The 12,853-nt window shown below is 41.1% G+C and overlaps 1 protein-coding gene across 5 annotated transcripts in view; it reads left to right on the forward strand.

The window, feature by feature from the left end:
• Positions 1-12,853, forward strand: part of cc2d2a (coiled-coil and C2 domain containing 2A) — a 204,254-nt gene that overhangs the window by 167,379 nt on the left and 24,022 nt on the right. For all 5 annotated transcript variants that reach the window (XM_072556139.1, XM_072556318.1, XM_072556227.1 and 2 more), the window contains 3 exons: positions 4,601-4,710; positions 9,963-10,059; positions 10,150-10,248. In XM_072556139.1, coding sequence (XP_072412240.1) covers positions 4,601-4,710; positions 9,963-10,059; positions 10,150-10,248 — 306 coding nt within the window. The remainder of the gene's footprint in view (positions 1-4,600; positions 4,711-9,962; positions 10,060-10,149; positions 10,249-12,853) is intronic.

Below are 12,853 nucleotides of genomic sequence, written 5' to 3' on the forward strand. Positions count from 1 at the left end.
GTCATTTTGGGAGATCAGGACTGGTTTGGGATTGTGATCAATGTGGAGGAGGCTTTTGTCCTTGTCCTCTTCTACTACTTTGGTCAGTCAATCTTGTTTGCTGTGCTGTACATGTATCCCGCTGTACATCTACTTTACTATTCCCACGGCTAGATTATTAGTAATGTAATTCCTTCTCTTTATTCACAGTATATACCATCTCCAGTTCAGACTCTTCAGTTTTTGTAATGCTAACATCATCAGTTACATCACTGACTGAATTACATTAATTCCTTCCTCCACATTCTCTTACCAGTTTAACTTCCAAGAAGTTATTAAACTACTTACATTCCTACTACCTCCCTCCCACCAAGAAGTTGTATTTTCATATGCTGAGTTTCTGGTGGTTTCACTGTTCTTTCTGATCTTGTTCTCAGTGCTGTTGGTCTGGGTCGATGGACTGTTCTCAACTCTTGGACTCTGGTTACATTCTGTGAGGAATTTGCTGTAGGATGTGTTTCGGTTACTCAGTTTCAATAGTATTCCTGTGAATCACTCCTTATGTTTTATAAAAGTATCAAAGCTCTTTGGTTTCGCCTGGAAAATCCAGTTGTTGTTTGGACAAGACATGATTGTAGCTGTTCCACTTTTTGATAACTATAACTTCAGCATGTTGATTGTTTATTCACACGTTCTGCCCTGGCAGAATATGATTTTTGTCCATTGTCTGTGGTTGTACCACTTCAGATGCTTGCTTGCTTTGGCTTATTTTGTGTAATTTTAATATGGTCATGGTCTTGTAATGCAACATTAGGCCTGAGCTTCTGTTGCTGAATATTTAGCCCATTGAAGACCAGTGTTACTCTCAGTGTCATTCAGTCATTCTGTAAACCTTGTGCTTCAACTTCATTTTTTTTGTTATCAGCATTTTTATCGTTTTTGCACCTCTCTCTCTTTCATTGGTAGCTTGTGGATGGTGTAGTGAACTGGCTACTTAGTGAAAACTGTATTTTTCTACAAACAAAGTTTTCATGTACAAGGTGTGGACTATTATCAGGTATAATTTCATCAGCAATACCATTGTTTCAGTACATTGTCTCAAAGCAGCATGAGTGCAGTTTATAGCATCCTGCATCGGGGGCAGCAAACAGTGCTGGAGAATCCCACTGCCCAAGCTGCTTAACTCTCCTCCTCAGAGGGAAAGGATATCAAAAACTACGATATGGAGAGAATCGTACCTGCGACTTTTCACATTCATTTGAGAACCAAAGAATAGGAGATGCTACACAGGTCTCACTTGTTCCTTGGAACAAGCCATTGGAATAAAATTCAGGGCAGCTATGACATGGCAGCCACTAACAGCTGTCACCCAGTCTTTCTGAGTTCAAGTCCTTCTCCAGATGACAAGGTTCATTGATAATGGCTCGCAATATTTTTAATCTCTGCCTGCATTGGTTCTCTGACAGCCGTAGATAGTGACAATGATGCTGGGAGATTCAGGCTCTTGGCTTCCCACTTTTGCTAGTTCTGTACAGAATGCCACTGATGAGCACTCTCACTATTAATACCCAGACCCCTGACTGACTATGGCTAGTGCCTGGGCTATGTTGGGAGGACAGCACAGTCTTCAAATGGATTCCCCACACTGACCGATGTACCTGTGATACCCAGATGACTCTTTCTAACCTTCAGGACTGACCATGGCCCAATGCCTGGACTGCAAAGGCACTGTTCGCCAACTCTAGTAGAGCCAATTGCCTGAGTAACCATAGCTAAAACAATGGTCTGCCATTAGATGATCCCTTTACCAATAACTAGCCGTAGTTATTTTTCTTAGCTATGTCTAGTTTTTTAGGTCATAGTTATTTTTCCCAGTTTTTTTTAATGCTAAGCCAGGGTTTTTTGCCCATCCCTAATTGTTCTTGACCTGAGTAACTTGTTAGGCCGTTTCAGAGGACAGTTAAGAGTTAACCACATTGCTGTGGGTCTGGATTCAAATGCAGACCAGACCAGGTAAGGACAGTAATTTCCTTCCCTTAAGGACATTAGTGAATCAGAAGGGTTGTTCTAATAGTGTTTACTTGGTCATCATTAGGATTTTAATTCTAGATTTTATTGAATTCAGATGTTACCATCTGCCATGGGATTTAAACACCAATCACAAAGGTTTGGATTACTAATCCAGTGTCGTTACCACCGTGCTGCCACCACCTCCTTCACTTCACTCAGGGCTGGTCTCCTTTGACTGCCAGTAATGATTGAATTTGGTTGAAACACAGACGCTGTGTTGTTACATAACCTGTTGTAGCTGTGACATTGATGTGGGCTGGTGCTGTACAGTGATATATCTACCCCTTAAACTGTTCAGGGCTCTGAATCGTAACAAGCTGTCTGCCTGTTCCTCTGCACAAAACAGCAATGCAAACCAGGGAAGTTGGCAGCCTGTAAGTTATGGCTGAAGAACCTATTGCATTAAAAAGCAGTGCAAGTAACAGAGGCTGTCAGTCTGTAATTTAGGACTGAAGAGCCTATTTGGTGAGAAGCAGTGCAAGCCAGAGAGGCTGGCAGCCTCCAAGCCAGTGCAAAATTTGTGAGCACCAAGAAAGTAATTCAAGTGACATAAGATGCACCATGTGCAGATGCGTGAGATCTGTGTGTACCCCTGTGGCCAAACAAACCAGGCAGAAATGTACAAACCATAATCGTGCCCTGAGCTGCAGGTGAACTCCTGAAGGGCTAAAATGCTGAGTGGGTTGCATAGCTGTGATGATGTGGTGAAGCTGATGAATCAGCGATGCCCACTTGAATAGAGAGAAGGTGGAAGAGGACAGTGTTCTTAGAGCATGCAAGGAAATGATGGAGAAGTGAGCAGTGAGCTGTGCTGCCAGGTAACTAATCTGACTTTATTGTCGGGAACTGGCACTGCCTCATTTCTCAGGTAGATGTGAGTCATATAAAAATGAGATGAGATTAGCTGTTAATGAGATACAGATACCTGGAAATAAGATAATTACTGCTCATTAACAAGATTCAGAACTTGCCATGTAAACTTTATGGGAAAGTAGGAATTTATTTTTCAACATTGGGGAGTTGATTTTTTTTCATTCTTGTTGCGCTTTTCCCAACTTTCTCACCATTGCTATTGCTGCTGCAGGCAACCAAAAAAAACCACCTTCTATTACAAACTTCATCAGACCCATAGTAATACTGGATTTAAGAGCTGAATGGCAAACAGTTGATCTGAATACCTCCTCTCAACATAATGCTGCATCCAACAGAGAATAGCAACAGGGATCTGTACTGAAACTCATTTACTAAACAACATCAGCTCGATTCTCCAGTGACTGTAATTTTGCCTGACAGAAACAAAGATGGTTGTGATGGCTGCATTCTGTCATCAAACTTCCAGCATATTGCTGCAGGGGTTTCTGAGGAAAAGGATCATCAAACCAAAGATCCTTAGCTGCTGCATCAATAACTTTTGCTCCTATGGAACATCAGATGAGACATGTTCACTTACTTTTCCATAGTGTTAGACTCTGATGACAGCTGCTTATAACTGCAGATAGTACATGTGGCCTTGTGAATCTTACCATATTGAGAACACATTTTTATTTTAAAAAAACACTAGTCTACATTGGGACAGCAAAAAAACATTTGAACCCTGGGCTTTAGGAAGATAAGTGGTTAAACTCAGTCTTGAGTGTAATATGCTAGTTTTCACAAGGTGAAATAATAGTTTCAGAATGTTTGGAAAACCTATCAATCCTTTTAATTGTATTGAATACTTCAAATGAAATCATTCACTTTACTCGAAAACATAAGCATCAGCAGGAAGACATTGATTTCGAGTGGAACAACTTCAGTGGAATCAGCACCATATCAACTAGAAACTGAGCTGCTTTGTGCCCTAATTGAACTATCCTTCCATATTTCCTGCCTCCAATCTGACCCATGAAGATTTTTGGAGCCATTATTTTTAAGCTTGTTTCAGGTTTCTCCACTGCTATGTGCTTATCTCTCTCTAATCTCTCCAGCCCTAGAAACCTCTAAGATACCTTGACTCCTCCAATTTTGAACTTTTGTATACCTCAGTTTGAATTACTGCACCTTTGGCGGTTGTGCATTCAAATTAGACCCTAAGTTCTGGACTGCTCTCCCTAAGTTTCTCCAACTTCTGCTCAAAACCGATCTCTTTAACCAATCTATTGGTCATCTGCCATAATGTTGCATTATACAGTTTAGTGTCAGATTTTATTAAATAATACCACTGTGAATTGCTTTGGGACGTTTTTACTACACTAGCAGTGAACACTACAGAAATGCAAGTTTTTGTTTTGGTTTTACAGTGTGTTTAGTACATGGTGTCTGTTTTGGCCTATGTGTATGCTACTCTTCTTTAAAGAGCTTTGTCGCAAGCACAATGATAATTTATGAACTGACTTGTTGTTTAACTCGATGAGTTAATGCAAATTTGAAATATCTTGAAGTGACATTGTTCCCTGGTTTTCCCAGTTTGGGATGGCAGTTTTTCATCTGTATGAAAAATGAGCTGTGCAAAAACTGAGAAAAGCCATATCGAGAATAAGCAGACTAACATTGGGATTTCTTTTTGTCAAAGACCTCAGTGCGTCCTTTTGTGGAGGTTTCATTCCAACGTACAGTCCGTCAAACCAGTACTGCAGAAGGTCAAAACCCTAACTGGAATGAAGAATTGGAAATACCATTCAGGTAATCTTTTTAAAAAAGAAGTTATTTAGATTAAAGTGGCCTTTAATCCTTTTGATCTATTCCTTCCAAATCAATTTTTAAAATTCTTTTTATGGGATGTGTGTGTTGTTGACTAGGGCAGCATTTGTTTTCATCCCTAATTACCCTTCAACAATGTAGTTTGCTCAGCATTTCAAAGGGCAGTTAAGGGCCAACCATGTTGCTGTGAGTCATATGTATATGAGTCACACCAGCTATGGACGGCAGATTTCCCTCAATGATACAATCGACACTGGTTGCCTGTTTAATAGAGGGTCTCTCTCCATGAGCCCCAGTGAGTTTTCTCTCTCAATTGTCTGCTGCTCACTTTATGATCTATGCATCATGCCTCCATGTGCCTTTCTTGCTTTATCTTGCACTCACCAGCAGCAGAAGAGACCACCTGAGATTTCCACTATCAGCCAGGAACTGCCCTATACAGTAAATATAATGGGAAGGAAGCAAAAAAAAAGTTTCACATAAAAATGGGATTGGAGAGACTTCGTTGGAAATAGAATCTCACATCCATAAAAGTGTTCTGCTTTACATCATCACCTGTCTGATCAACTGTCTTAGTAACAGGAGAAGTGACCTCCTGCTCAAGTGACCTCCTGTACTTCCTCTGTATCCTGAGGGGACCTGTAGACATTGAATAGTACAGCACAGGAATAGGTCCTTCGGCCCACCATGTCTGTGCTGACCATGATGCCATTATAAACTAATCCCATCTGCCTGCACATGGACAAGGGCTTTTATCCGAAACATCGATTTCGCTGCTCGTTGGATGCTGCCTGAACTGCTGTGCTCTTCCAGCACCACTAATCCAGTATTTGGTTTTCAGCATCTGCAGTCATTGTTTTTACCTTTTTTCCCTCTATTCTCTGCCTATTCATATGTTTGTCTAAAAGCCTATTAAGCATTCCTGTCATATCTGCTTCTACCATCTCCCCAGCAATGTGTTCCAGGCACCCACCACACTCTGCATTAAAAGAAAAAGTGCTTTGCAAATCTCCTTGAAACATTTCCCCCCATCACCTTAAATCTATGCCCTCTAGAGTTTGACATTTTCGCTTTGGGGATTATTCACCTTATCCTTGCCAATATAATTTTATGTACTTCTTTCAACTCGCCCTCAGCCTCTGACGCTCCAGTGAAAGCAATCCAGGTTTGTCCAAACTCTCCTTATAGCTAATATACTCCAATCCAGGCACCATCCTGGTAAACCTCTTTTACACATCTTATAGCAACGACTTCTTCATGTGGATGCAATTTGGCAGCCATTGGAGGTTTTTGCTGGTCTTGGGCTGTCTTGTGCAACTGTCCCTCCTCAATCTCTCTGCATCTTTGTTGTACTGCAGCCAGTGATGATAATCCCTGCTGTGGATGAATTCATCAGTCCTGATTTTAAAAGATATATATGAGGACCATCATGCCCTAACAATGTGAGCAGTCAGTATTTGCACACACGATGATTTGGGACATGGAGGACTTTGACAAAGAGGGCGATGGAATGCTTGTGTGTGGACCTTTGACATAGTGGGACTTAATTCAATCTCTGTAGTACCAGCGTGGGAGGATTTCTGAAACTATATAGCTACCCTAATCTGAACCTTTACATTGTTCAAGAAAGGTAACATTGCATAGAAAAACAGGTTGTTAAGTACCTGCAGTCTAAGATGAGAGAAAATCAGCTTCCCCTTTCCTGACAGACTTTGAGACATGCTCGTTTGTTTGAAACACATGCAGTGTCTTTGCCACTTAAGCAGCTGTGACATTGATGTAGCACAGCACCATGCAACAACATGTCCATCTCCTGCTAGGAAATGTGATAAGACAGAAACTTTGTTAACCTGTAAGTTTTGGAATTAGCTTTATTGTCACATGTACTCACATGAGTACAGTGAAAAGTTTACAAGTCACCACTTACTGCACCATCTTTGGTACCTAGGGAAAAATTAGGAAAATAAAGACATAAAAAGTCCAGCAATAAATTCGAAAAATACAGAAATAAGAGTTCAGAATAACAGTCCTTCCAACTCTTGAGGCAGGAGTACCAGACATCTGACTCCACACGGAGGCCGAGAGTCCACGTCCGTGCTGGCTTTCAACTTGGACTTCGCCCGTGCCACCCGAGAACGGGAGGAAAAACGAAAAAGCTAAAAAATGCGAAAGGAGAGAAAGAGAAAAGAAAAGCAATGGACGAGATGAGCTCCAGCTCAGGAGACCTGCTCCACTGCCACTTGGAAGAATGGTGGCCACATAAAAAAAGACAAAGCAAGGCAGGGATGTTGTAAGTGCAAAATGAGCGCTAAAAAATCAAGTTTCAATGCATGAGATATGTGTCTGTCCCTCCATTCAAATCAGGAGAAAATGAGAACCGCAGATCCTGGAGGGTCAGACTTGAAAAGGGTGGCACTGGAAAAGCACAGCAGGTCAGGCAGCATCCGAGGAGCAGGAGAATCGACATTTCGGGCATAAGCTCTTCATCGCCATTCAAATCAGCCTGACATCAACGTACTGATGAAAGGGGTCAGTTTGGTCCAAGGTGCTAGATTGAAGGGATGAACTGTATTCGAAGGGGTTGAGAGATGTACTGTGGTTTTATGAAGAGACTGGTGTGCGTCTGATGCCAATCTCCATTTCCTGGCGATGGGGTGGGAGATACAGTCACTGTCTGTGGAGGATGCCCTGATATGTTGGAGATCACTGGCTGAGCTGGAGCAAATGATGTGCTGGAGCAGCAGGTGACGCAGTTTGACTTTCCCGTCAGGAATGGTTATCGTCTGATTTCTCTCCACCATGAGGGAGAACAGGCAATTGTGCATGAGTGAGGCGAGAATAGGTAATAACGTGCTGTTAATTAGTGCAAATAGGCCACTTGCCGATCACCACTCTGATTCTCCCCCCACCACTTAGTTGCACAATTAAACTTTTTTTTCCCGCTGTAGAGAATCTCATTTTCACCTCCCCATATCTTCCCAACTGATTTGGCATTGCCCATGGCATTCTGAGGCTGGGAAAGTTAGATTACACTAACTGCATTTTATCTAAAACTAAAAGAAAAGTCAAACACTAATTTTGTCAATTTACAAGTTTCCTTGCAGGCTGTTTTTAAGATTGTGAAATGTTAATTTGTGTGGGAAGTATATGCAATTACTTGCTGTACCTGAAAATTAGCCTACTCAGTTTGTGTTTCATAAGATTTAATTTTGTTATGTGCAAGTTTCAACGCATTGCCATTAATTGCTTTGGCAAATTTGTGGTGCTTACGTATGTATGTTTATTGTTTGTTTCCAATAGCCCTATGGATTCTAACCTTTAGGAGTAATTGCGTGCATCTGTGGAAGTTATTATAGTTCCCCAGTAATTCTGAGCTGAGTCACAGATATTGTTATCTGATCAATGATCTTTGAATAGTCGACCAATAAATGTTATTGTCCCTTTTGGTTTAACATTTTTAATTTCAGTTTCACGTTTCTTTGGTTCTTCTCTGTCAATGATTAATACTGTTTAAAAACAATTTCCACTGTGACAATGTCGTACAGGGAGAAAGTGAGGACTGCAGATGCTGGAGATCAGAGCTGAAAAATGTGTTGCTGGAAAAGCGCAGCAGGTCAGGCAGCATCAAAGGAGCAGGAGAAGCGACGTTTCGGGCATAAGCCCTTCTTCAGGAATGCCATTCCTGAATGTAGTACAAGATCCATTTCACAAGTGTGAAGAATGTGTGCCAACACATGATACCATTTGCTATCTATAAAATAAGTGCTTCTTTTTCTACTTTAGAGGGTATAAACTAAATGTAACATTTATACCATTAAAATGCCAGGCATTGACCATCTCCAATAGGAAGTCATCTAACAACCGCCCCTTGACATTCCATAGAGTTACCATCACTAAATCTCCCATACTCACCATATCAATATAGTGGCTGCAAGAGGAGGTCAGAGGCTAGGAATGGTGCGGCAAATAACTCACCTGACTCTCCAAAGCCTAGCCATCATCTACAAAGCACAAGTCAGGAGTGTGATGGAATACTTCTCATTTGCCTGGATAGGTGCAGCTCCAACAAGATTCAAGAAGCTTGACACCATCCAGGATAAAGCAGCCCGCTTGATTAGCAACGCATCCTCAAGCATCCACTCCCTCCACCGTCAACGCTCAAAGCAGCAGTGTGTACTACTACAAGATGCACTGCAGAAATTCACCAAGGCTCTTCAAACAGCATCTTCCAAACTCTTGACCACTTTGATCTAGAAGGGCAAGGATAGGAGATATTCGGGAACACCACCACCTGCAAGATCCCCTCCAAGCCATTCACCATCTTGACTTGGAAATATATCGCTGTTCCTTCACAGTCACTAGGTCAAAATTCTGGAATTCTCTCCCTAAGGGTATTGTGGGTCAACCTAATAGCAGATGGACTGCAGCGGTTCAAGAAGTTCGCTCATCACCACCTTCTGAATGGTAACTAGGGGCAGGCAATAAATGCTGGCCAGAGATTGACATCCACATTCCATAGATGAGCTAAATAAATGTTGTCTAGTGATTACCATATTGCAACTTAGTATGTTTTTATTTTCTCAGTATTTTCTGGTTATTTTATGAATCATTTTAATTTTCTCTTCTGGCCTTTCTTTAAGGTTTGTAATTCAGTGCAGACAGCGCATCACTAGAGTGACTGTCCTTCGTCCCATGAGCAACTTCATGTTGTGAGCATAGGCACCTGGGAGGAGCTAGAAGTCAGGAAGGGGTAACCTTTGAATAGCTGAGAGCTGCACAATGTAACCTTACGTTTTGTTTTTAAGCTTGAAGGCAGCTAGGCATAAGCAATGTAAAGGACCTTTGTTCCCAGACTGTTAGGAAAAGCTAGAGAGTTATGGAGTGGTGGGGAGGAGCAAGGGAATGGCTGGGTGAAGAGTGCACAGTGTGATTTACCCTGGACCCAGTACCCCCAAGGGGCAACATTGAGTGGATATGTACTTTAAAAAGGCAAGATTTTCGGTCAGTTGGTGAAGGAGCAAGGGAGTGGGATTGATTAATTGCCCTTTCAAAATTAATATAAGCACAATGGTAGACTACTCCTAATTTGTTCAGTGATACAAATAGCGATACAAAGCATCCTGCTGTGAAATTATTTACTAATTCTTAAGAATTTGTTATTAAATAGTAGTAACTGCAAAGATGAGTTGGTGTGTGAGTGCTGTAACAGTTAGTGCCTGTTTTGTTTGATTTAGAGCACCAAATGGCGATTACAGCACAGCAAGTCTGCAGTCTGTTTCTGATGACGTGTTCATCAATGTCTTCGACGAAGTTGTTTATGACGTTCTCGAGGTAACCTTAAATGATTGTCATATTTAACAAAATCAACCCCATTCCTAAAATAATCATATGAACTCTTGAAAAATAATTCTCGTTTTTTAGGATGACAGAGAAAGAGGAAGTGATGTTCATACCCGTGTTGAGCGACACTGGCTAGGGGCTGTGCAGGTCCCATTCAGTACCATCTACTCCCAGTCCAGGGTAAGGAGTCTTGTTTGTCTGTAGTGGAGAGTATTTTCATAATGGTAAAATGTAAATTTATGTGAGAAATATATGTATCCAAAAGCTAGCCTATGTCATTTGTATTTGTTTTATGCAAGTTTCACCACTTTGCAACTCAGTTCCTTTGCGAACTTTGTGTGATTACACTTGCATGTTTATTTTTTCCATAATTAATAGCTCTACAGCTCAAGATCTTGAGAATTTATTGTTTGTATCTGTGAGCTGCAAATGACTGCTTTTAACACCAAGGCCACATTTATTCATTCATGGGATGAGGGCATCACTGGCTAGGCCAGCACTTATTACCCATTTCTATTGCCCAGTGGGCAGTTAAGAGTCAGCCACATTGTTGTCAGTCTGGAGTCACATATAAGCCAGACCAGGTAAGGATTGCATTTCCTGCCCTAACGGACATCAGTGAACCAGATGGGTTTTTCAGAAAATCGACAAGGATCGATGGTCATCATTAGACTCTTCATTCCTGATTTTTATAAAAATATTGAGTTCAAATTCCACCAAATGCAGTGGCGAGAACATTACCTGGGTCCCTGAAAGGACAGTACAGCCATAATACCACTAGGCCATCAACTCCCCCTAAGGTGAGGTGATGCTGTGATGTATCAAGAAACCCTTACAAAACTGGAGTCAATGGAAATCAGAGAGAGAATGATCTTCTGGTTGGAGTTCTACATGGCTCAATGGGAGACAGCCCAATGGAAGTCAATCTCCTCAGCCCCTGCGATATAGTTCCAAGTCATGACAGTTGGAAGCCTTCAGTTGATTGAAGAGGGTTGGAGCACTTAAGCTTGATGCTTTCATCTGCAGTCATGAAATTTCTGAATAAAGAGAAAACACAAAAACAAATCCAGGGTCAATCAAGCAAAAATATGTTATCTCTTGATCCATTTGTCTTTGAGATGATGCAATTTCTGGTCAGCCAGAAACTCATCCAGTTCTCTTTTGAAGGCATGTAGAGTGTCAGCAGCTGGACAGAGATTTGTGGTCTCATACTTTGGTTAAAGAACATCCTACTTCTCTGACTTTTTAATGATGTATTAGTTAAATGAATGACACCTGGCTGTTCCCACTCAAACTGGTATGCTCTTTCAAAAGAAAGAAAAAAAATCTGTCAAAAGGCTTACTGTCCAGCTCTTTCATTACGATGTAAACCTCTATCCTGAAGTTGGCACACTGCTCTTCAATAAGTAAGCCCAGCTGCTTAAGCATATCTAACTAGCAAATAGATTTTGATCCTTTTGCACAGCCACGATGGCATCTCGTAGATTTTGATCCTTTTGCACAGCCACGATGGCATCTCATGTGAGGAAACTAAAACTGGGTTCACTGGTCCAGATACATCCATTGAACAAACTGTATGGCAAAATGGTGCCCTTGCATTTGTACTCAGAGTCCAATCTCTGAAGACTTGGCGTATCCCTACAGAACCTGACTAACTTCTCTGATAACTTTATGATTTTAAAGAAAAATATTTATGTCTACTGGTACTCAAGGCGATGGCATTCAAGTGAAAGGGCACAACCAGTAGCCAGTTTGGGGAGACATGGACAATAAGACCAAAAGAAATAGGAATGAGAGTAGCATGTTCAGCCCCTTGAAATTACCTCCCCAGTCACCAGGATCATGGCTGATTTGACAATTCTCTTGCCCACTTTCCTTTTCCCAATGACCCTTGATACCCCTACAGATCAAGAATCTATCTATGTTGGTCTTAAATTGGCAACCCTTAATCCTGGTGTTATATCTTCTGGTTCTGGACTCTCCGGTAAGAGGAAACATCCTCTCAGCATTTACGCTGTCAAGCCCTTTAAGAATCCTATATGATCAGATCACGTCTCATTTCTGTAAATTCCAATGAGTAGAGCCCCAACTTGTTCAACTTATGGTCAGAAGACAATCCCTCCACACCAGGGATCATCCTTGTGAACCTTCTCTGAACTGCCTCGAGTGAAATTTCAGCAAGAGATTCCAAGCAAGCAAAAAGGGTGCAAATTAAAAACTGACAAATGCTGCAACTTATAAATTGTTACGGTTGATTGTAATTTTTGAAGAGTGTTTTGATTTTGTTTTCTTTCGATGTCTGCTAGACCTGACATGAATACTGAACTTCTGCTTTTGGTGCTGAGAATTAATTTATAATTATATGGGGTCATGTTTTCCAACGATTCAATCTCTTTTAGCTCAAAACATTTTTATCAACAATGTTATTGACAAGTACGAGCTGATGCAACAATCTGAGAGAAACAAATCTGAGGGACCTTTGTGAACACAACCCAGAATGAAAGAATTGAGAAGGAGAATGAATTAAACAAAGTCAATTCGATCAAATCAGATAGAGAAAGAGAAAACAAAAGTTGGATTAAAAAACAGATACTAACAGGATTTTGTTTTAAATTTCCCATTTGAAAATCTCCAATGACTTATTTATATTTAATGAAGCTCCATACTGTACTACTGGCCAAGCCCAGCTTTGTGAAAACAATTTTTTTTCCCGAGGCCACACCCAGGGCAGAGAAAATATGGGAATTGAGAGGCCATTCTTAGCTTAACCCCAAAGAATAGGATC

This window comes from Chiloscyllium punctatum, chromosome 1 (genome assembly GCF_047496795.1).
Source record: "Chiloscyllium punctatum isolate Juve2018m chromosome 1, sChiPun1.3, whole genome shotgun sequence".
Taxonomy (NCBI): domain Eukaryota; kingdom Metazoa; phylum Chordata; class Chondrichthyes; order Orectolobiformes; family Hemiscylliidae; genus Chiloscyllium; species Chiloscyllium punctatum.